This window comes from Limulus polyphemus, unplaced genomic scaffold (assembly GCF_000517525.1).
Source record: "Limulus polyphemus unplaced genomic scaffold, Limulus_polyphemus-2.1.2 Scaffold511, whole genome shotgun sequence".
NCBI classification, from domain to species: Eukaryota; Metazoa; Arthropoda; class Merostomata; order Xiphosura; family Limulidae; genus Limulus; species Limulus polyphemus.
The window spans coordinates 71,331-94,101 of NW_013666121.1; the positions used below are offsets into that span (position 1 = coordinate 71,331).

Consider the following 22,771-nt stretch of genomic DNA (forward strand, 5'->3'; position numbering starts at 1 on the left):
TGTTATTTTTCAGTAATTAATTTCTGTAGGGATTCAGTACATTTGACCGATCTTGCAACCACTCAAAAAATTAGGAAATAAATATAAATTACACCTCTTTCATTTGAGAATGACAACAGATTATAACATGAAAACATAAATGTTTAAACTAAATAGCTTAAATCTCATAACATTATTTTTATTATATTGACCTTTCATATATTGCTGGGTAACAAAAACAAAAGTTACAATGATGCGGCACACGTGCACTCATGTTACCGTATCAAATAACATAAAACTGACCTATGGTCAGTACAAAGTAACTTGTATTGGCTGTGTTTTAGTAGACTAGCATTTTGTAAAATAGTTACATTTCAGTTATTATACATTATATATGTATATAGATTATTGCTATTTTGAAATAAGTTCTTGAACTTATTCTTCTTAAAGTATAGAACAGTAAATAAAGAAATAAAGCAAACAATTATCTCTTCTAGTTACAACCTTTGTACTCGGTTGCTACTTGTCATGGGTTACTAAGCCTTTAAAAATTTTGCACGTGGAGGATATGAAACAAAATTTTTTTTTTAGTCTTTATTATATATATATATATTTTAATTAACTAAGAAATACATAAATTACTAATTTAATACCATAGAATTCTACTATATATTATCAAGCTTAGTAACTAAGCTGTATTTTAGTGTAAAAAGATATGAAATTTTGAGCAGACTAAAGACACACCCTACCTCCTTGAAATCTTGGTTTGAAAGAAAGAGGTGGCATCCTAACACATGAAAATGGCTGAGAAAGTGTATATAAGGGAGCATTTCCAAAAATGGAAAGAGATGCGCAGGGTGCCACTGTGTTTGATTTATTACATGAGCAATATCTTAGCAAATACAAAAGATAAGAGGTTCTTATTTTATACTCTAGCTTGTCAATATTGGTAATTTGAGTTCCTAATTCGTACAGAATTATAGACAGTATTTTGACATCACGAACATGTAATTTGAACCAGTGCTGCTATCAACATACCACATGACACACAAAATTCGAAGTTTAACTATTTTTTTAATATTTACTTTTAAAATAAGAAATTGAGTAATGTATAATACTAAAATTTGAATTATAATCTAGAGTTTGATACCAAACTTATTCACATAAATTCATGAAATAGTAGTTCAATAAGATTTTGAATGTGATTCAACAAAAGTGATGACATGGGCTTTCACCCGTGACCCATCTGGAAAGGATTAAGAAAAAATATTTTGTCTTTATTCAGTTTGTTTATTCAAGTATTTTATTTTTAATATTGCTCAAAATCATTACAATAAACCAATAGACAGCAAAGTTAACAAAGGTGTTATGAAGTACTTTAAAACTTAAATTCGATATTACTATATAATTTATTAAGCCATTTTCCGTCCCTATAAACTAAAGATTTCAATTGTCAAGTTGAATCTACAATGATTTAGGGCTATTAATAGTATGAAACCACTTGTAATTATATATCCAGGGAGCCACAGGGGTTGAGCAGATATGGTCTGCTGTAAAAGGTTGTGAATGTTATTTAATTTGTACTACTACCCAAGAGTACTTTCGAGGTGCACAACCTAGCATATCAGCTACTGTAGCTTTTTTACAGCATGGTCTGTGATGGTAGGGTTTACCACTCGGACACCCTACTTTTGACCTATACAAGTGACATACGTGAGAATGTAAAATTGTTACAGATGTATTTATTAACCTTAAAATTTAACAGGAACTATATTCTTACATCTTTTGTTTTAGTCAAAAGACCTTCACTAGATTGACATCATGCAATATGTTTAGTAAAATTTTATTGGAAAATTCGTTTAACACAATGATATTATATAAATTCAAAATCTTAGTTACAATACGTAGGGGAACTATCCCAGATAAGGCTGATTATTACATGACACTGGGAGAACATCTTTATTTAACAGCAAAATATATTTAATCTAACACTGAAAATGATAAGGCTGGAAATACTAAGTTGAAACGTAATAAACTCAAAGATATATAAGTAAATTCAGTCCAACAGGATAGTACCTACTACATGAGGATGAATACCATATATAGTATTCCCAGCTACAGCGTTTTATAACCTATCCTTAGCAAAAAAATCTGGATAAATTTACACATAAATCTCAAAAGTAAACACACATAATCATAAGCACATAATGTCAAACATGAATATATAAAACACAATAAAGTTCAGAGATCAGTTATCATTTACATCAGATTTAGAATCATTACTTTCATCAAACTCTACCAAGTATTGTGCATGGGAACATTTGACAACTGATCCATAACACTTGCACCCTAGCCAACATGGTACTGGCATGGCAGCAGTTACTACTGCAACCCTTTTTGCAGCCACATGAGACTGACTTTGACATATCGTAGGGCCACAGTGGTGTGGTAACAGGCACTGGTACAAGCTGAACTTCATTTAGTTTATCCATGTTCAATGAGTGGGGGCTTTGCTATGTGTGCTGTTTTGTCAATAATTGTAGCCAGAGCAGATCTCTTTAGGTGTTACATGAAGGTCTCATCAGTATATGGCAGCAGCAGCATTAGTAACGTAGTCTTGTTGTTGAACAATTTATTGGCTCCGATGTCTGCTAGATTAGACCCAGCCATTTCCACATTCTTTGTGTACACAAAAATCAACAAGTCCCTTGCCTGATTGATAACCTCATCATTGAGAGATTTGTTATCAGTTTCTGCAAAATCTTCAAGGGCATCAATGTTGATCTTCTTGCTGGTAAAATATGGGTAGCTGGTAGTATCCCTTCCACTGAGACTGTGAGTGAAAGGTAGTGATCTTAGAGAACTTGCAGTTTCATGAATTTGCAAATTATTGTCAAGTTCAGTCCTTACCTGTAATTCCAGAAGATTCTTCAGGAGTGTAGCTGCATAATATATGCAAAGGACTATTACATCAGTATCATTAGCATGTAATATGACACGCTGAGCTGCTTCTTCCCGTACACTATATACAATATCAAGAATGATCTTGGTGTCTGCCTCCTCTTGAGTTGATTCTAACTCTACAACATAACCCCCTGTACGAAGTAAAGATTTGGTTTCATCTTCAAATCCTTCACCTAAATAGAGATGCGTAGAGATCAGAGCTGAACCTTCTTTTCATCTGTGCTTCACTTGTTACACAGATAGTCGAGCAAGTGATGGTAAAACATTATTGAAATTTTTCATAACATTTTTTCATGTGTTGAAAGGTCACTCATTTTGAGCCCAATACCCAACACAGTGCCTTGTTGGCAAAGTTGTGTACATAGATAAGTGTTTCTGGATAGCCAAAGATTACATTTATATGCCACAACCTGTTACAGCAGCCCATGTCTGTTTTCATGAAAAATGGGGGTTTGGCTTCCTGGGTAATATATCTGAATATATATAAGTAACATTTAACCTTATGAAGCATGACACCATTTAGGTGTTGAATGCACACGTACATGTCAAACTTCATAATTTAAATAACAGTTCTAGCTATTTATCAACAGTTTTTAAAAGTTAAATATTTTGTAATATGTATTTAGTGTAATTCACATAGAAAAAAAATGTTCCAACAGGAAAAAATATGTTCTAACTTCAGTCTGTAAGGTACTGCTGGAATATGTTGCTTGCACTTGGAAACAGTTGTTAACTTTCATTTGTGTACTGCTTGGAGGAGTCTTGCATATATACAACTTTTTAGAATGTCGCTGCCCACACAAAAGCATAGATTTATATTTTCTAAGAAACTATCATCCATTGAGAATATAATTATCCATGTTATTTTGTTTCTGTATTGTTTAAGATGGTTATTGATATATGATCGTTTGATGAAAGTTTCAAAGTTTTCACTCTTTGTTCATTTTAGGCATGATAAGTTTATCATAGTTTGAGATAAAGTGGTATTGGTAGTTGTTTGTACAGCTTTGGTTTTATATTTCAAATTAGGGGCACTTCCTTTTTTGATAACATCCATTCATCTGAGTTAATTAGTTTTAAGTGTTTGATGTTTGGCTTCTGGCTGTAGTTTCTTTTTTTTGATGATTTTAAATTCCAGAGTTGTTGGAAGGGCTGTTTTGTGCATGCTCCTTAACTCTGGTTGCTTAGGTTCTTGTTGTTCACCCAGTGTAGCCATGCCTACAACATGGATTCATGTATTGATAAACCACTAGTAACTTTTTTGAAAGAAGTATTTTGTCTTTGAAGAGGAAAAATTACATAATCGATTATTTGAATATCACTCTTAAGCTGACTTGGGGATAAGTTGATTACAGAATGTTCTTGATTTTTCTTTTTAGTTTGATACCGTGAGAACTAATGAAGGGTAACGCTAAAAAGAAAAATCAAGAAAATACTGCATCAGTTTATCCCAAAGTCAGCCTAAGAGTGATCTTCAGATTGAACAAACAAATATGTAATTGGCAAAGTGGTAAAACTTTAAAACCTTTCCCTGTTAGTGATTTTATCAATACAGAATCTGATTCCCACTGTTTTATTATGTTATCCCATGTTGCCTGAACAATTACTAATAGCATACAGCTTGTCAAATAGCTATAGGTAACATTTAAATGAGATCGTATAGAGAAGATTATAAACTGTTTACATGTATGTAGAGTAAATATAGTGGTGTGAGTAATTATTTAAGATATAGTAGGAAACTGAATACCCAGAAATCTTATACAGATGAATAATAATTTAATGGATAGTTTGGAAGACTAAGCGTTCTTTTTGATGTTAAATTATATTTTTTGAAAGCTACAGATATTTTATTCTCTTACAACACATTGGGAATTAAAGCTAAGATAGGTTTAGCAAGTAAAGTAGGCAATGGAAAAACATTCTGATGATTCAAATCATTATTTATTGAATGTTATTATTAAGTTTATTGTTTTAAACAATGCACATAAATAAAATATCTTGTTATCTGATAAAAATAAACTATAATTGTTAGATCTCAACCAAGAATATTAGCTGTAAAGATATTATTACCTAGGTTAATAAATGTAGTGGTAATGCCATTTTGATAAGTCATGGCTAGGTCACCAATAAAAGGGTTTTTCATGTTGTTTTTCTTTTCTTTTTTTTTTTGTTATTTGTAGCTAGTTAGAAGTGGTGACTGCAGCAATTGACAAAATAAATTATCAAAAGCAATAGATTAATGAATGTCAATAAAGTTGAAATTGTGTTTATATATGAAGTGGATCTTTCTGATAAACAGAAATTGTAAAATGAAAGAAAGTATTTTTAATGTTTTGTTTTCAAAACAGCATCTCAGAATAAAGTTTTAGAAACTTCACAACTTACAAAATAATAGAAAAACTAAATAGAATTATGTGAATTTCTTCAAAGCTGTACTTGATATTGTTATGTAAGTTTGTGGCAAGTTTTATGTAAAATGTTTAAGTATTTTCAATGTGGAAAGAAAAAAGAAATCAAAGGATATAAGTGTCCACAAATGTTTAACAAAAGTTTAATTTATGAGCTTCAATTCTGTGAATGATAAATTTTGTAGATGACAAATTATGTTGATGATATATCTATCTAGATGGACCGTAGTGTTTCATTCTGATGAAAAACCTGATGACAAACCAGGAATTGTGACAAATAGTTCTGGATCCACATCTGAGGATAACACTGCCATCTTTGTTATGAACAATTATTTTGGAATTGGAATTGATGCTGACTTGTGTCTTGACTTTCATAATGCCAGAGAGGAAAACCCTAACAAGTTTAACAGCAGGTAATAAAAAACTTTCATTACAGAATAAACTGTAGATTGTTTGATTCTGTTTTGATATTCCAGTTTTTGTTTAAACAAGTTGAGATCTTGAAAACTTGCACAGTTGTTAAACATTTATATATATATATATACTTTATCTAACTCACAATTAAATAATGTACACCCAGTGAAATAGTTATTTTGTTGATCATCTACCAAATTATTAACATCTTCATTGCTTTTGTATTTAGAAGTGAGAATTTTATCAGAGCTTTTATTATATTTGGTTGTGTGCATTTAAAAACTATTACATTTCTAATTCTTTTTTACATCATTGTTCCAGACTTCATAACAAAGGGGTTTATTTCAAAATGGGCCTTCGGAAGATGGTGGGCCGGAAGTTGTGGAGAGATTTTAACAAAGAAGTCCGTCTTGAAGTGGATGGTAAAGTTGTGGATCTTCCTCCTGTTGAAGGAATCATCATTCTTAATATTTTGAGGTAAGAATGAATTGTGCTGAAATTCATATGGTTCTAAATTTTCTAAAAGCACTCATTATCCAAGGGTTGTGAATTTATGGTGGGAGTTTTGATAAATTGTTACATTCACAAATACAGGTATTGAACAAAATCAAGTAGTTAATGGTTTATATCATTATTAACTTGACATACAACTTTGATATGAGTTTCAAAGAATTATTGTTTTTGAAATGCAGCAGTAAATTAGGTAAAATAGCCGATAGTGGGGAAAGGTACAATATGGTTGGAGTCACACACACTCATTTACTGTTTTGGAAGTGTACGTATAGATCATTTTAAGATTCTATCAAAATTTTAAGTTCAGAGTTTGTTGTTCAAGAACTGTGCAGGTTTAATAAGCTAAATTAAGCTGGTTTGTTTGATATTTCAATGTGATTGTCTTTTAGCTGGGGATCAGGAGCCAATCCCTGGGGTCCTGAAAGGGAAGACCAATTTTCTAAGCCTAATCACTATGATGGAATGTTGGAAGTAGTGGGAGTTACAGGAGTAGTCCATATGGGACAGATTCAGAGTGGACTCCGTAATGCCATTAGGATTGCCCAGGGAGGACATGTGAGTTGTCAGTTTTTGCATAGATTATTATTTAGGTTTCAAAAGTGTTTGAAATAGTAAGTTGTGTTAAAACAATAGAAATTTGATCTCTGTTTGGATAAACTGTATATTTTGATGAATCATAAATTGTGATGTGTTTGTTTATTTTAACGATGTTGAAAATAATTACCTTTAAAGCATGCTTTATACATTACCTATTTGCAATATCATAGCCTAACATGGCCGAATATAGCAGAAAAAAATAAATTAAAACTGCAAAAAAATTATTTTTAAAATAGGTTTCACTCTTAAAAACAGGATTTCTTTTTATGTAAAAAAAATCATAAATATCCATTATCAAAGTCTTCAGGTTTTGCATAATTAACAAGTTAGCTCAATTGTTGGATAAACATGTAAATTAAGGTACGAGAACTCTGTACACACTTTGTCTTTGATCATTAAGAACCTAAAAATTTGCTTCAAGAGAATATTCCAGTGAAAATGGCGTATTTGAGTAAAGTTTTAATCATGAATGCTTATCCAGTAAGCAGATCTGGTATATGCAGAGGTGAAATTTTAAAAAAACAAGTAGAGGTACTTAGTAGGATGAAGTGGACCTGTCTTTGAAAAATAAAAATAAAATTTGTGTGTAAACATAAAAAATGACAAAATAGCTCAAATAAGTCTTGGTACTAGCACCATCTTAAAAAATATGTTCCAGTACTCAGTACCGGTGAGCACCATCTGAATTTCACCCTTGAGTATATGCAAATGGAAGACTGATTATTAGTAGGGCTGATACGATACAATAGTAGTCAATATGATACGTATCTAGATACAGAATTTTACCAACGGTTTATTACAAAATTTGACAGTCTTGTCTGTAATTTATTATCTATATTATTAACATTGTCCTGCTGCAATTTGAAGTAATTCTAGAAAGAAAAAAAAGGATAATTTTGATTTGTTTTCTGTTTTTTATAGTGGTTACAAGGCTGGTCAAAGTGACTGACTTCACATAAAATTAGGATAGTGAATATAGCAAATAAAATATGAAGATTTATCAAAAAAAAGTTGGAAAGTTATTTTGGAGGTTTCAGAGATTATACGGAAGAAATGTTTTAATTTTTAGATGGAGAAAAGTATTTTTAGTCTTAACATAAAATCGTTTTACACTTGTAGCAGTGACTATTTTGACTCCATTAATTGCTTAGCAAAAATACTTTATTAGAAATTCTGATTTTTTCTGTATTAAAGATTTATAATGTTTACTGAAAACTTGTCAAATTTTGTGAAGAAACATAAATTGTATCATATCAGACGAGGTATTGATACGATCATTTCATGGCTTCACAATACGATACTCATACTGTATCTCTGTATTGCTTCACCCCTAGTTACTGTAGATTTTTGTTGATATCTACCATTTACTTACATGGAAAGCACACAGTATAATGTCTCTTAACCCTAGAATTACTCGTGTAATCCATTGGTTTTTTAAATATGTTTCAAAAATATTTACATATAAAATGACTTTTTTGGTTACGGGCTCCCACAAAAAATTTAAATAATAATGCTATCAATACTATTTTGATCCAACTAATTAAGGTGGGGTTTCTTCAGTATGTTACATAGAAAATAAATGATATCACTCAATTTTTTTGTTAATTCTTTACACTGTGTGTTGTAACAACTAAAAACACGTAGTAGTTCAAATGATATAATATGTGAACCTAAGGGGTAGTGAATGGTGTAAAAATAAGTCAGTCGTTTGAAAGTTAAAACACTTGAACAATAAGTCGTGTTAAATATAAAAAATTATGACTCACTTAATTATTTTTAATCTTATGGCTGGAAGGAAGAAGTAAAAACAGTAAATTATGTTGATTTGAAACTCACAAAATCTCTCAGACTTGTGAATTTAATTCATTCTGTTGTAAGCAAAACATAACTTACAGACCCATTAAATAATCTAAATTTACAGTACAGCAGTCAAACTGAAAATCATGCTTTCCAGGGTTATATTTAAACAAAAATTGAAAAGTCATTTCAAGAAAATGTAACTTTAACCAAAACTATAAAGAAAGAACATTAACATAGAAAGCTAGTTGTGCCAATGGGGCTTAGACATAAAGTAAACAGAAACATAAGGAGAGTCCAGCACGTATGTTACAACTCGTAGGTTAGACTATTAATAGCTTACCAGATGATAACAGTTAACTTCCAATAGGGTACATTATCTCATCTCACATTTATAGCTATTTTAGTTCAGTGTTGCCCTCTATATGCAAAAATTTGTTCACATGCCACAAGCCTTGAACTCACATGCACCCCATGATCAATGTGGTTAAACTGAGTCTTACATGTAAATCATCATGTGACAGTCCTCCACCAACAGGAGTGTGACACATCCTCCTGATGCATGTGACTCCCTTTATTCACTTCTACTGAATTATCACTTCTCATTATAAAATGACCAAGTTACAGATGTTTTTCAATTGTGCTTTTTTCACATGTTCATTTATTTTACTTTTTGTGAAGTAGTTATTTACTTGATTTATTCATTTATTTTTTTCTGTAGTAGTTTGCTGCGATACTTACCTTTGTTTATTTTTCTCATTTTTTACTTCTTCGTGGCTTAAGATACATTCCGAAGTTTGTGTTTTACAACTTCTGATATTATTACCGCTACTTTGAGTGCCATTACTGGCTTCAGTTCTGGTGGTCTCAACTTTTTTTCTTCTGACAATGTTTGGGTTCCTCCTGCATTGTCCAGATCTGTTCATGATGAGGAGGATTTTGACAGATTTTTTTTTTCTTCCTTCTAACTATGCCATTCCTTCCCATGCATGTCTCATGAGATCCACTATACCTAAGTCTGCCTTTTTAGATATGCTTTCTCAGGTGTGTTCCATTTTCATATGATACTGTTCCTTCCTTTTTACATGACACCCATCACTAGGGTTCCCTGTTTTCTCTCCTTCCCCTGACATCAGGGTTCATGCTGAGCATTTTGTTTTTCAGTTGAGGATTGGTGTTAGCATGCCTCATCCTCCATGAACTTCTGATCTTTATGCTTTGGCTGATCAACCCTTACTCGACTTCCAGCAGTTGGAGTCGTTTTTGCCAATGTGCCCTGATAATCCTATCCATTTTCCCACTTTTGTCAATGGGTATGAAAATTCAGTTTTGGTTCTTTAAATAATTCTTCCTTGAATGACAGACTGGTTTAAGACTGTATTTTTTGCATATAAATTTTTTCTATTTTGTTTTAGTTAATTTTTTTTCTGCGTCATGTATGTATTTTTTCCATTGTTAAAGTTCTGGTACCATTGCCAGTAGAAAGCGGCTAATGAAAAGCTGTGTTTTTAGCTCCGAATTCGACTCAACACTGAAATGCCTGTACAAGTTGATGGAGAACCTTGGATTCAGAGTACTGGGGAAGTTGTGGTCCTACGTTCTGCTCTCAAGGTAATAAAATCTTTGGTACATTTTCTTTTACCAAACATTTCAGTTAACTGAGGTACTTTAAGAAGCATAGTTTGTATTATGATGCATATTCAGATGACATTTTGAATTTGATTCACTGATTTGTTAAAATAATTACCAAAACTCTTGAAAAATCTTGTATTTAGAATTGAGTTCTTGAGATTCACAATTTTGTTTTTTTCTGAATTTTCAGAAGTTTAGCATAAAAGAGGAGAGAAATGCATTGTAATAAATAAAGCTGATTTTTTATTGTTTTAATTATGTATCATTTGTCTAAAATACCTAGTTTTTGTTCTATATTTTTATGTTTTAGAATATTTTGTTGGTAATAAAAGAATTGCATTTTAACAGTATGACTTTTAATCCATTGTGATTTATTACATTAAAGGATATTCTTTTAACTTTATGAATGTAAAGGAAGCTTCCTTTAAAATTTGAAATGCATATTATTTAAAGAACTTACTTAATAAAAGGTAACATTTTTATAAGCCATTCACTTATGCTTAAGTTATTTTAATTACTTTATACAGTGTGGGTGGAAGGATTCTATAACTTGTACAATTTCACAATAATGAGTACACCTACAACAGAAATAAGAGGTGTACAATTTAGACTTTTACATTTGACCATAAAAGTGTTGTTCTGCATGTTAGAAAAGGTAATAAAACATACCGAAACAGAGAGAAAGAATAAAATAAGAACATTTGAAATTATGAGAAAATGTTTAAGATTACAGAGATGATACTCATCTACAAAAGGCCTTGTTTCTGATTCAATTGATGCTTATAGTATGTGATGGTTAAATAGAGTAACCAACTTTGAGCCCACAACATTAGTCTGCTCCTTTGACAAAATTTAAATTGAAACAAACAAAATTCTCTATGTAGGCTACCATGCTCAGGAAAAGTAAAATGAAACACAGAAATACAGAATCAGCTCTTGCCTCGTCCAGTGCAGAACGGTCTTATGAAGATTGACCTGTTTAATTAGAATGAAACCTAGCTAGGTGTAGTGATTCCTGTGGCTCTGTAGTCATTGACGTGAACACAGGAAGCTTCATTCATGCAAGTCATGTTTCTCTCAGTGTCGAAGACTTCGACAAATAGAGTGTGAGGTCTGTCTCACTCAACAAGTGTGCTGTAGAGGTTTGATTTCTGGCCTCATGAAGAAACATTGTCATGATCTAGTATCTTGGGGTTTTCAATTTCTAGTCAGTATGAAATTAAATTTTGAGTCTCATTGTTATTTCTTGTTTTAAAACTTAATACACATGTTGTAATGTTAAAAATATCTCATTAATCTACAAAACTGGTATTTATGGGAAGGTGTTGCATGTGCATTCAACAAAGTCTGTAACTTTTTTCTAGCTGTTTTAAAATATTAAGCTTTTTGTTACATTTTATTCATGTTTTTTTTGTTAATCAAAATATAGTTTTAAAACTTCCAAACAAGAAATGGAAAGTTTTCTCTTTTTTCTTTTTCTTTTTTCTTTTTTTTTTTGTAGGTATGTAATTTCAAATGTCTGTTTTGCTTAACTCTTTCTGGTATCTTTTGTTCTCTTTTTTGTTGTTCTTTCAAAAACTTTTTCTGGCCATATGAAAGAGGTCAGTTTTTAATATATTAAGTAAAATATATAAAGTTTACATTCCTACGTAAACAATTATTGTTTTCAATAATTTAACAAAAACTTTAATTTTTGTTACACGTGCTATAATATGATAGTCACTTACAATTTTAAGAAAGAAGTTCTACATTGATTTTTCAGGCATGTTTCCAGTCTAGTCAAACAGCCTTCACTTTTGGTTATTCACAGCTTACGTATTGCTATCAAAATTGTAGAATGACTGGAAGATATTGAATTTAGTCTCTAGTCATTTAAAACCACTCAGTCATGTTATCTTGTGGGTGTTTCACCAAAGCTGTTATTTTAGCATTAAACCTATAGAATGGTAGATTTTATGTATCATTGCCAACTATTGTCAGATATATAAAACATTTTTAAAGCTTGTGTATCATTTGTTCTAGAAATTACAATATTATAATATTTATTTAAAAGTTTTTTCTTTGTACCAAATTCTTTTGTGCTTTTCATATTTTAGTTGCAAACACAATTTACTCATTTTTAAGCCAGAAAAGTTTAAAATTATATGAATAACTTTTAGCTTACAAGATGTTGAGTATAGGTCCCTTTTGTTACAATGAATCAAGTTTGACAGCCTGTAGTTCTATTTTTGAAACACAGTTATATAAAATTTATCGAGGAATATTATATATCTGTGCAGATGTTTGAAACTAGCACCATCTGTTGGTATTGGTAAATTAATTTTTAAAAGCTAGACCTACCATTTTTATCAGTTAATTAGTGGGTTAGAAAGCATCATGTTTTGTTATTGTTTTTATTCCGATATTACAAAAAGAAATAAAACTTCCTAAGATTGTGCTAGCTGGAAGTAAAAGTCTTGCATATACTTGGATTAAACAGATATTTTTGTTTTTTTTTCACATCAGTTTTTTTGTTGTGTTTCAGTTTACAGTTTTAACAACAAATTATTGCTTTTTTTTGTTATAATATTGAATTTAATATATTTATGATGTGATTTCTTTAGAGTTATTATGGTAACAAAACAACTAATATTATGTTTGAGGTATTGCTAGTTGAGTCAATTTTTTTACCATTGTTCAAATACTTGCAGTTTCAACTTGATATAATTTCATATTCTTCATTGAGATCTTCAGGTAACTTCAAAATGTTTTTAGAATCAAAATATTTCAAATTGGAACCATGAATTTGGCCAACATGATAATCAAAATCAAATCAAACTTGAAAAATGTCTTTTTTTTTCACACTATATCCACATGATGTCACAAAATGAATAACTGGTATCATGTATTATTTTCATCCAGATGATTTACACACATCATTTATTCACTTCTTTTTAATGTATTTTGCTCATTTAGTCGTACTATTTTAGCCATACATTTTGCTCTGTTTGCCTTACTCTCTTAATACAAAAATATTACAAGAAAAATATAAAGTTTTCTCTGATCTTAAGTACTTGTGAATAAAGATAAGCACCGCCTAACTTTTTTTTTGGTTGTTTTTTAAGCATTCAAGTTTTTCTTAGCTGACTGTGCCAATGTTGTTGATCATTCCATAGTGGCAACATTTCTTAATAATTAAGTAAAGATGAATGAATTACATGATATGCATGTACTAGGTGAAAACCAATACATGAGAGAATTACTGACCTGTGTATTAAGCCAAGAAGGTGTAAATTGAAAATTAGTTGCAGAACAGTAAGTGAATTTTTCAGTAACATTTCAAAACTGGAAATGCATAAAGGTAAAAAATTACTAATTATTATTGAACGAACTTTACTTACGTATCCAGGTTTTAGTTTGAATTTGAAACTGAATTACCAAAGTAGGCAGAACATCTAAGTATATCTGTGCATAGTCATCTGATACTCTCTGTTTCCAATCTACCTTTGAAGTTTTTACTTACATGTTTAGTAGAGTTAGAGGTTTTCTCTATTTAGACCAATTTTCCATGTCTTGGTACAAGAACTACTACCTTCTTATCAAACAACAAATTTTTTTGAATATAAAATAACAGGCCAATGAGGTTGGTGATCAAATGGATTTTACAAGCTCAGGTGGTCAGTAATACCTAAATGTTTGTTACATTTAATTCTCTTTTATGATTTGCATTAGACTATTATTATTATTCTGAATAAAAGAAAAATTCTAAATTTCTCTTTTGTATTACATGTTATTTATAGTGTTTATAAATGTTTTACAGTCTCAGTTTGCATTTTCCTGTACTGATGCAGCTTGGTTTTTGGTTTTATTCATTTGCTGAATAGCCCCTCCTCTCCAGCTTTATCTTTCTCTGTATGCCGCTGTTTTTCCTATCTATGTTTTCTTGCTCTCCATTCCCATAGGCCACCATGCTCAAGAAGGCAAAAAGTAAAATCAAGAGGTGGAACACGGAGCCAAGCATGCTTATGTACGAAGCAGAACCAGGAGCATCTGCCTCCATCATAGTGAGCCAAACTGAAGGCCCTTTCTAACTGCAAATTATTAATTTTTATCTTTGTGTGTGCTATAATGTCATGTATGCCAAATTGTAGGTTTTTCTAGCTCCATACACTTAACCCTTGCACTTGTCTTTATGTTCTCTGTTGTTGCTTTAAGCCGTAAAAGCCCTAAATACTACTTACTACAGTATATTTCTCATTCCATTCTCATAAGCTTTTACAGCCTTATCTATATCTTGAATTCCATTGTTTAAAGCATGTTTCCTCTAATACCTGATTGTTTGTTTTTTATTGCTATAATTTTGTTAAAGAGTACATTGGTCACTTTCTGTTCTAACTGTCACTCTTGAAAGCTAGAAACATATTAACTGTGATGTAGGTAAAAAAAGTGGATTTTTGTTTTCTTTAGATATGAATATTTTGTGTATGCAATGTATATTTTATCTGCTATTTATGAATGCAAAAAAACCACTTCTTGGCTTGTATTTACATAACTTTAATAAGTTATGATGGAAAAGTTTGAGTTAAATTGAAATATGAATATAAGAATACACACTATATTTTAAAGAAACATTTGTTTAAGTATTAATATCATAATGTGTTACAACTGTTTTACTTAGCACAACAAGAATAAATTGTATATGTAATTGAAACTAAATTTGGAAGTATGATCAGGAATTCAAATGATCTCATCCTATACATTCACCTAATTTGAACTTATGTTTAAAAGCTATTAGAATTAATGAAAGTGTGAATACAAAAATATATGGTATATTTTAAAGGAGAATTTATTTGAGTGTTGATGCATTATAAATGTTTCATTTAATGAAATGTAGAATTGATTATTTATATATATAATTTGAAACTAAGATTGAAATCATGTTCAGGAATTATATCAAATTATCTCACATTCTCTATATTCAGCTAACTGTGACTTTATTTTCAAAACTAAATATATGAGAAATTCTGGGCTAGTCTATTTTGTTTGAAACCTTTTTATAGGCAGAGTTGGCTTGTGTTAATTTTGTCTGCAATATTTTAAAGAAAGATTTGTCTGGTCATTATCTCTGTTTGAGAAGATTTGTATGTCATTACTAGTGTTTCAAAGTTATTGAAAAGTCCTAATCTGTGACTACTTTTGTTTGATACTATTTTTTTTCAAAGACAAACGTAGTAAGTCAAGTCATTAAATTTAGTTAAAACTTATCTAAAGGGAGACTTGTCTATATATAGTAGCTGATATTGCTTAAAGCTTATTTAAAAAAAAAAGGATCTAGTCACTAGTGTTTACAAAAATATTTAATGAAATAGTTAGTTTCATTTGTGATTGAAACCTATATAAAAGTAGTTTTTGGCTAATCACCACTATTGTTTCTAAGCTATTTCAAAGGAGTTCTGGTAAGTCGATACTTCTGTTTGATGCCTTCTTGATAACAACTTCTGTCACAATTACAGTCCTGATTCTTTTCATAAAGATTGTGAAAAGCTTTCTTTATCATTTTATGCATTTTGAAAATGGATGTTGCAGTGTGATAAGAAAATTAATATTTTTTGTGGGAAAAGATCAAGTTAAAAATTGTTAGGCTTAGTATCTAGTTTTGTTTTGCTGACAAGGCCATTCTTTGCTAGGTTGTGTTTACCTTAGGCCTTATTGGCCTAAGTAACTGTTTGAATGGCTGAAGAAAGTTGCTGAAAAGAAATAGATATACATGCATACATAAATGTAAAACATATTTAAAACTTATTCAGTATACTAAATGAAACCTTATAAAAAGAAGGTATTTTTATTATATGTCAGTAATCATAAAAAGAGTGAAACTGCATGTAGTATTTTTCAAATAAAGATAAAATTTACAATTTTATTAAATAAAAACAATTTCAGAGTTTTACAAAAAGTAGGTAGACATACGATTCAGTAATTGAAATTTACAACAAAGGTAAGCCTTTTTAAATGTTTCTTAAAAACATTTTACAAAGAAATCTTTTCAAATTTCCAAAGCTGAGAATTCATATAAATACCACATATATAAAAGTAAGATTATTTTATTTTACAGAAACTACTTGATCTGTAGAAATTTTCATCTCAAGTTTCAAAAAAAGTCATCAAACAGTTACTTTTTTCTTTTAAATACAATAAAACAATTTATATGACAGATGCACTGAACTGATGCACCAGGGTAGTTTAGAATTGAAGGAAGTTTGATAAGTTAGTACTTTTGTTTGAAACCTTCTTATGGGAAATTTGGATATTCTTTCTTCTTGTGTTTGAAAGCAAAGAATGATTTTGATGCTCAATATATTTATTTAAAAGGAAGATTTGGCCATTTACTTTTCCTATTTAAATATTTTCTATCCAGAAGTGTTTTACTAATTATTATTAGTGTTCACAAGATTGATTGCAAAGAAGTTTTGGCTTTTTGTTTTAGACGATCCAAATGGAAATCTTGCTATATTGAAATCTGCATAAGGTGAGTGGTTTATTTTAGCTCAAAAGAAAGGATTGCTTTGTTTTACCTTTAAACTTCCTAAAGCAAGAGCTGTTTGTATGTGATCCTTTTATAAATGGGTGGGTGTCTGGCTATTTACTTTATATAACTTAAAGAAAAAGAAGTCCTTACTAATTCTTCTTTCTACTTGAAACTATTGGAGAAATTATTGACAAAAGAGAAGAGCTTATATAACTAAAACATGGATGTTACTTGTGGTGTTAAGGTGGCCTTCGTGTTCTGGAGTTTGTTTTTATACAGATAAACAAGAAGTTTTTGTTATGCTTGTAGATCAGCTGTCATTTGTCAAAGGTGTAACAAATGAAACTTTACCTGTGAGCTGAATGGAAAAATATAACTTCTAGGTCTTTCTTGAATCTGTTGGATAAATTAGTTTTAAAGCTACACAATGAAATATGTTTGGAGAATGTAGTAGTAAAATATATCATCTGCATTTATGGTACAAAACAATTAAGATTTTATATTAACTTGGAAGAATCTAAGTTTTTTTATGCTTTTTTTAATGTATGTGGTATTATTAGTTTTAGCAGTATGAAACCTGTTTGTATGCTTATATGTTAACATATACAGTTGGGTAATACCATAGTTCTAGTATAGTATGATTAGTTACAATCACTCTGGTAAAAACAACAAATATACATCACTGAAGTGTTTAAATAATGTACAAAACTTTTCTAAATGGAAATGGTGATATTATTGCTTGAAACAGAATTGAATTTTTTAATTACACAATTTTTTATTTAAGGGGGATATATTTTATAAATATTTTACTAAGTTTTTTTTGGACACTAGCAACTTGTTTTTCCTTTTGTTTATACTCTTATATCTGTTGTTTCTTTTATCTTTTTTTGGTAATTTTACATTGGAAATAAGAGAGTACAAACAATTACTTCCCTATTCAACTTGATCTGATTGTTTACTCTTCATTCTTTACAATATATATATATATATATATATATATATATGATAATTTAATCATAATAGAATGTTAGAACTGTACTATTGATAAAACTAACATATTTCAACACAAATTTCATCATTTGCAATGCACTTTAGAATTTATTTTTCCATTTTCTTGGTATGTCTTGAATTTGTATTGTATATTGCTGGTACCTTTTAAATAGGTACATTATTATTTACCATCCTGTATTAGAAAATTATTGCCCAGGATTGGAACTTGTCTTTTTTTTTTTTTCTTTACGATTATAAAGAATGCTTGCTCACACAGTTTAAACCTATACTTTATTTAGCTACAGTGTTATGAAATAATATTATACATTCTGTAGAATCATATTAAATGTACTGTCTATAACAGGTTGAGTTATTTTACATCATCATGAAACAAAATCTTCCACATAGCAAGATCAGTCTAAATGTACAAAATGCTATTATAATAAAACAGAAAACCCATAACACATTTGATCATTCACACTGTTAAGTTTTTTGAAAATCACAAACCTTATGCAAATTGGATCTGTAAAATTTCGGTTATCTCATTTATATTTTTCATCATGTTTTAACTGTGAAACTAATTAATGTAATGAAAATCATAATGTAATATCAACATCTCAGCACTGTATTATTATATATAAATGATATTTATAAGTAACATGGAGAAATTGTCGAATATTATATTTTTAGTAATATATTAATTAAATAATATACTTTAAGCTAGCGTTTGGGCTTCAGCTAATTATGGGATTCAATTACATTATTTAGAATTAAGAGGAATATAAGAAATCTTCAATAGATAAAATATTTTTATACCATGGGTTAGAATGTTCACATGGATTATATTTAAATTATTTTTTTTGCTGCTTATATTTGACATTAATCTTCACCTACTTGGTTCACTTTATGAGGAGCTTTGTTTTTGCAATTTTAATATCTGCCTATGGAGCTGTACAAATCTGGTTATATTAGTATTGTTTTACTTCTGTAGGATGAAATACCAATCTTAGATGAATTTTCAGTAAGTTATGGTCATGAATTGATAATGAGCAATCATAGCCATCTAGAAAATTATTGAAAAGGCTCAATTGGTTCCAAACAATGACTTATTTCATCAGGAGCTGCAAATTATGAAGTGACTTAAGGCACTTAATTCCTTTGTATTAATTTTTAGATTGATTTCAATCTAAGAAATTTTTAAAATTCTTGAGAAAAGTTGTTATTGTAGAAAAGATTTCACCTAACAAATGGTGCTAGTGATGATGAAAAAGAATTTTATATTCTTGAATGCCATTGCTAATTTCATTCACTGTAGTTGGATACGAGTTTAAAATATGATATACAAGAATTTTATGTGCATTCTATATATTCTTAGGAAATTGGAATTACATTCATGTAGATTTTTTTTATGCATTTATTTAACTGTTATTTTGAGGTTTTACTAATTTCACTGTGTGAAACCAAATGACCAAAAATTTGTGTTTAGTGCTGTTGGTTGATTAAGAAAGATATAATTTGTGAATATATGGTGGTGTTATTGTACAAGTTCAGCCTTTTTTAGTGCATAAAATTTTTAAATAGTCCTGAATGACTATAAGTATAGACACACAACACATACACTTGAGTTCAAACCATTAAAATCTTTTTAAATTAAAACCTGAAACAGATTTACACAATTACTGTGTTAGTCACAAGGAGTACAAAACGAATAAGCACTTTTAATGCTTATTTTATAAGTTCAAAGGTTTGTGCCAATGGTGTACATTAATTGAATATATTTTATCTGTATTGTTCTTCCAAAGAGAGGATTTATTTCTATATTTTTTTCCTTATAATTATTTGTTGTAGTTTAAAATATTTGGCCCTCGTTGCCTTATTAGTCTTGAAATTATAAACTATTTAACCCTTTTGTGACTGAATTTAAAAAACAGTGTGGTCCAAATCAGAATTTAAACAACAAATGCATAAAGATTTGCAATTTACTCTTAATGTTAAGCATCTTAGGCCTATACTTTGTCAAACAACAAAATACTATTCTTGCATATGTATAGAATGTGTTTTCTTAACTAATATCTAGTATCAAAATTGGTATTGCATTAACACTGTTGGGAATTGTAAATTCTATCTACTTCTGCATCTAAAATATAAATCTGAAGAAATGTAATACCATTTAAGGGTAGTTAGAAGAAAAAGGAAGTTAAACTTCTGCAGTAGGAGTTTTGTTTTCTTTGTATATCACATATATATAAAACAGTGTTATCCATTATTATAGTTTATTACAAAACTTATCTGCATCTAAGTCTAATACAAGCCCCCCCCCCTCAGTTGTGAAAGGGTTAAGTTAGTGAAATTTTTAATATATTAATAATGTATATGTAGATTTGTAGTACATTTCATAACATAAATTTTTTTCATAGCATTTGTGATGTAAAAATTATTTGCTATGAGGAGTTTTTTTTTTGTTTTCTGTTTTGATGTTTACTTGCTATGTTTGTAAAATATGTTTATTCAACTTTAGGTATGAATTATGTACCACATAATTACTTCAGAGATTGAAGTACAATTCAGTAAAGAATATGGTGAAGTGTATGTTTCACAAAACTGTTGGTTGTTTTATGGTAGATCAGCTGGAGGCACCAGTTTAAAAGTCACTTGCTCTTAGTAGAAGTTTTTTGAAAGAAAGTAAAGAATAAAAAGAGTGAGAGTTCCACCATTCTAACACAATGTTCATTGAAGTTTAGCTGTATTTTTTTTATAATTCTTCAATGTTCTGACTGTTTTTATTTCTTTTTTAATGAACTCTTATAGTAAACGTTATTTTTAGCAAGGTGTGTAATAATGCTTGAATTGTAGAACTAGAAAATGTACAAAAACAAAAATTTCAGTAAACTAAAATGTTTTTTTTTTTAAATTAAAACACAGCAGTTGTATTAAATTTAATGAAAGAGTAAAATAAAAATACAAAAGCTTTTCCGTACTGGTGATGTAGCAAGAAAGTGAAACTATGATCTCAAAATACACAGAAGTACTGCTGTTATGCCTTCTTTTGATGTTGAATTTAACATAATTGTTACAGTTCCCTATAACCAAATGAGTGATTTTATATTATGTTTAATTAACATTCTTGTTTGTTCACTATGCTGACATCTTTTTACAATTATTTACAAGCCATTAAACCTTATAACAAACACAAGGTACTGTGTTAACAAAATTGCATTATGTGAGTTTATGTACATTTCTGTTCAAGCATTTCACACACCACATTTTTTTACACACTCACATATGATAGTCTAATATTGGTGCAAATTGTTTTTCTGTTATGCATTTATGGTACATATGGACCAGGCTCAATGTTGTTATTTTCATAACTATTTTGAAATTTACTTCTTTGTAATTTGTAGTTTTGAAAATATTTAAGTGTATTAGTCAAAAAGTTTCTATTGTTTTTGTCCTTAATTGAGGAAAGCCAAAGAATTTAACTTGAAAATATTTTATAGCTAATTAGAATAATGTTTTCAATATTTACATCAGACTCCATTTTTTTTTTTTTTTCATCTTTTTCACATATCCTCCAAACCTTAGACTTGCCAGGAAAAATTAATTACCGAATGCCATAAAATGTTTCTGTATAATATTAAAAAATGTGATTGTATTTTGAAATTATAAATTCTTTTCCTGAAATATCTAAGCTCAAATGTGTTCTTCTGTTAAACAAATCATTTGAGATTTCTTTGTTCAATGGCATCTCTCTTTCTTCCTTTCTTTTTTTTTATGTATTTCTTATCTAAGTAGTTTTGTATAATCATAGGAATTAATGCAAGATTTTGTGAAAGGATCCCAGATTTTATATTCATCTAACAATATTTTCAAAATATAACTTTAAATCTAATATATATATATATATTTCTTTTGGGAATTTGTGTGTTGTTTTAACTGTATTTGAAATGGAGTTGTATGGCTCATGGGAAACATATACAAGTGGTTTGACAAATATAACAATTTAGTTTTTAATTAACAAACAGCTACACACATACATATACAGACGATTTTACTGAAATCAAATTTAACAGTTGACTCACTGGTATTTCTTTTATATTGATTTTTATACAAAAGGTTCATCTTTGGAAATAAATTAACTATTCAAAAACACAGCAAACATTACTTGATTACTTCTTCCATAAATGTAAAGTTTTCTTTACTAGTCAGTTCTTCAAGACCCACACAACAAATGTTGTAATGTTAAACCTCATTATAGAGATGTAAATTTTGTGTACATTATTTACCATAACTTTTCATTTACTTATGGATGTTAGCATTCATTATTATTATTATTATTAAACAAATATATACATATAAATTATGATAAATCTGTATGTTTGCTGGATAATCCTATTTGTTTGAAGTGTTTTCTCTCACCCATCTGCACATTGTTCTTTTAGTTCATAGTCTTAAAAGTACAAGTTTTAAATACTACAATGTGTGCTTTCAAGGTTACTGGTTCAGCTGATTCTGTAAGGTGTCCTTGTCTTTACTTAACTTACTACATCTGTGCTCTACCTATTGTGAGCACAATTCTTCATCATGTAAATGTATAATTCTACAGTACTGTAAGTAATACATAGATTAAAGACATGAAATAAGATGTAGCTTTCTAGAACATCCAAAATCAACCAACTAATCTTGTATTTACTGCTGCATGTGTTGTATAAGAATTTTTATGTTTTTGTTCTTTGGATATTTCCTGCTCTCTGTTGTTACATTATTATTACTATCATCATTTTTTTATGTATTTCAGTGTAATATTAGATATAAAAATCAATTAAAACATGTAATGTGATGTGAACAATGATGTTGTGTTACTTCAATACACATTTGCCAATTTCATTATCATACGTATAAGAAATGATTAAAAAAAATGTTATCTATATTTTATGTATACATATATATATATATATATATATATACTATATAT

At 29.4% G+C, this 22,771-nt stretch overlaps 1 protein-coding gene across 3 annotated transcripts in view; it reads left to right on the forward strand.

Moving 5' to 3' along the window:
- Positions 1-17,631, forward strand: part of LOC106458763 (diacylglycerol kinase theta-like) — an 85,470-nt gene extending 67,839 nt beyond the window's left edge. Inside the window, exons 17-21 of one of the 3 annotated variants that reach the window (XM_022385081.1) lie at positions 5,570-5,764; positions 6,087-6,242; positions 6,668-6,833; positions 10,185-10,283; positions 16,768-17,631. In XM_022385081.1, coding sequence (XP_022240789.1) covers positions 5,570-5,764; positions 6,087-6,242; positions 6,668-6,833; positions 10,185-10,283; positions 16,768-16,797 — 646 coding nt within the window. In that variant the 3' untranslated portion in view covers positions 16,798-17,631. Of the gene's footprint in view, positions 1-5,569; positions 5,765-6,086; positions 6,243-6,667; positions 6,834-10,184; positions 10,284-11,188; positions 11,645-14,245; positions 16,143-16,767 lie in introns of those variants that run through there. The other 2 variants (XM_013918312.2, XM_022385080.1) reach the window with 2 other exon arrangements.
- Positions 17,632-22,771: the final 5,140 nt, after the last annotated feature.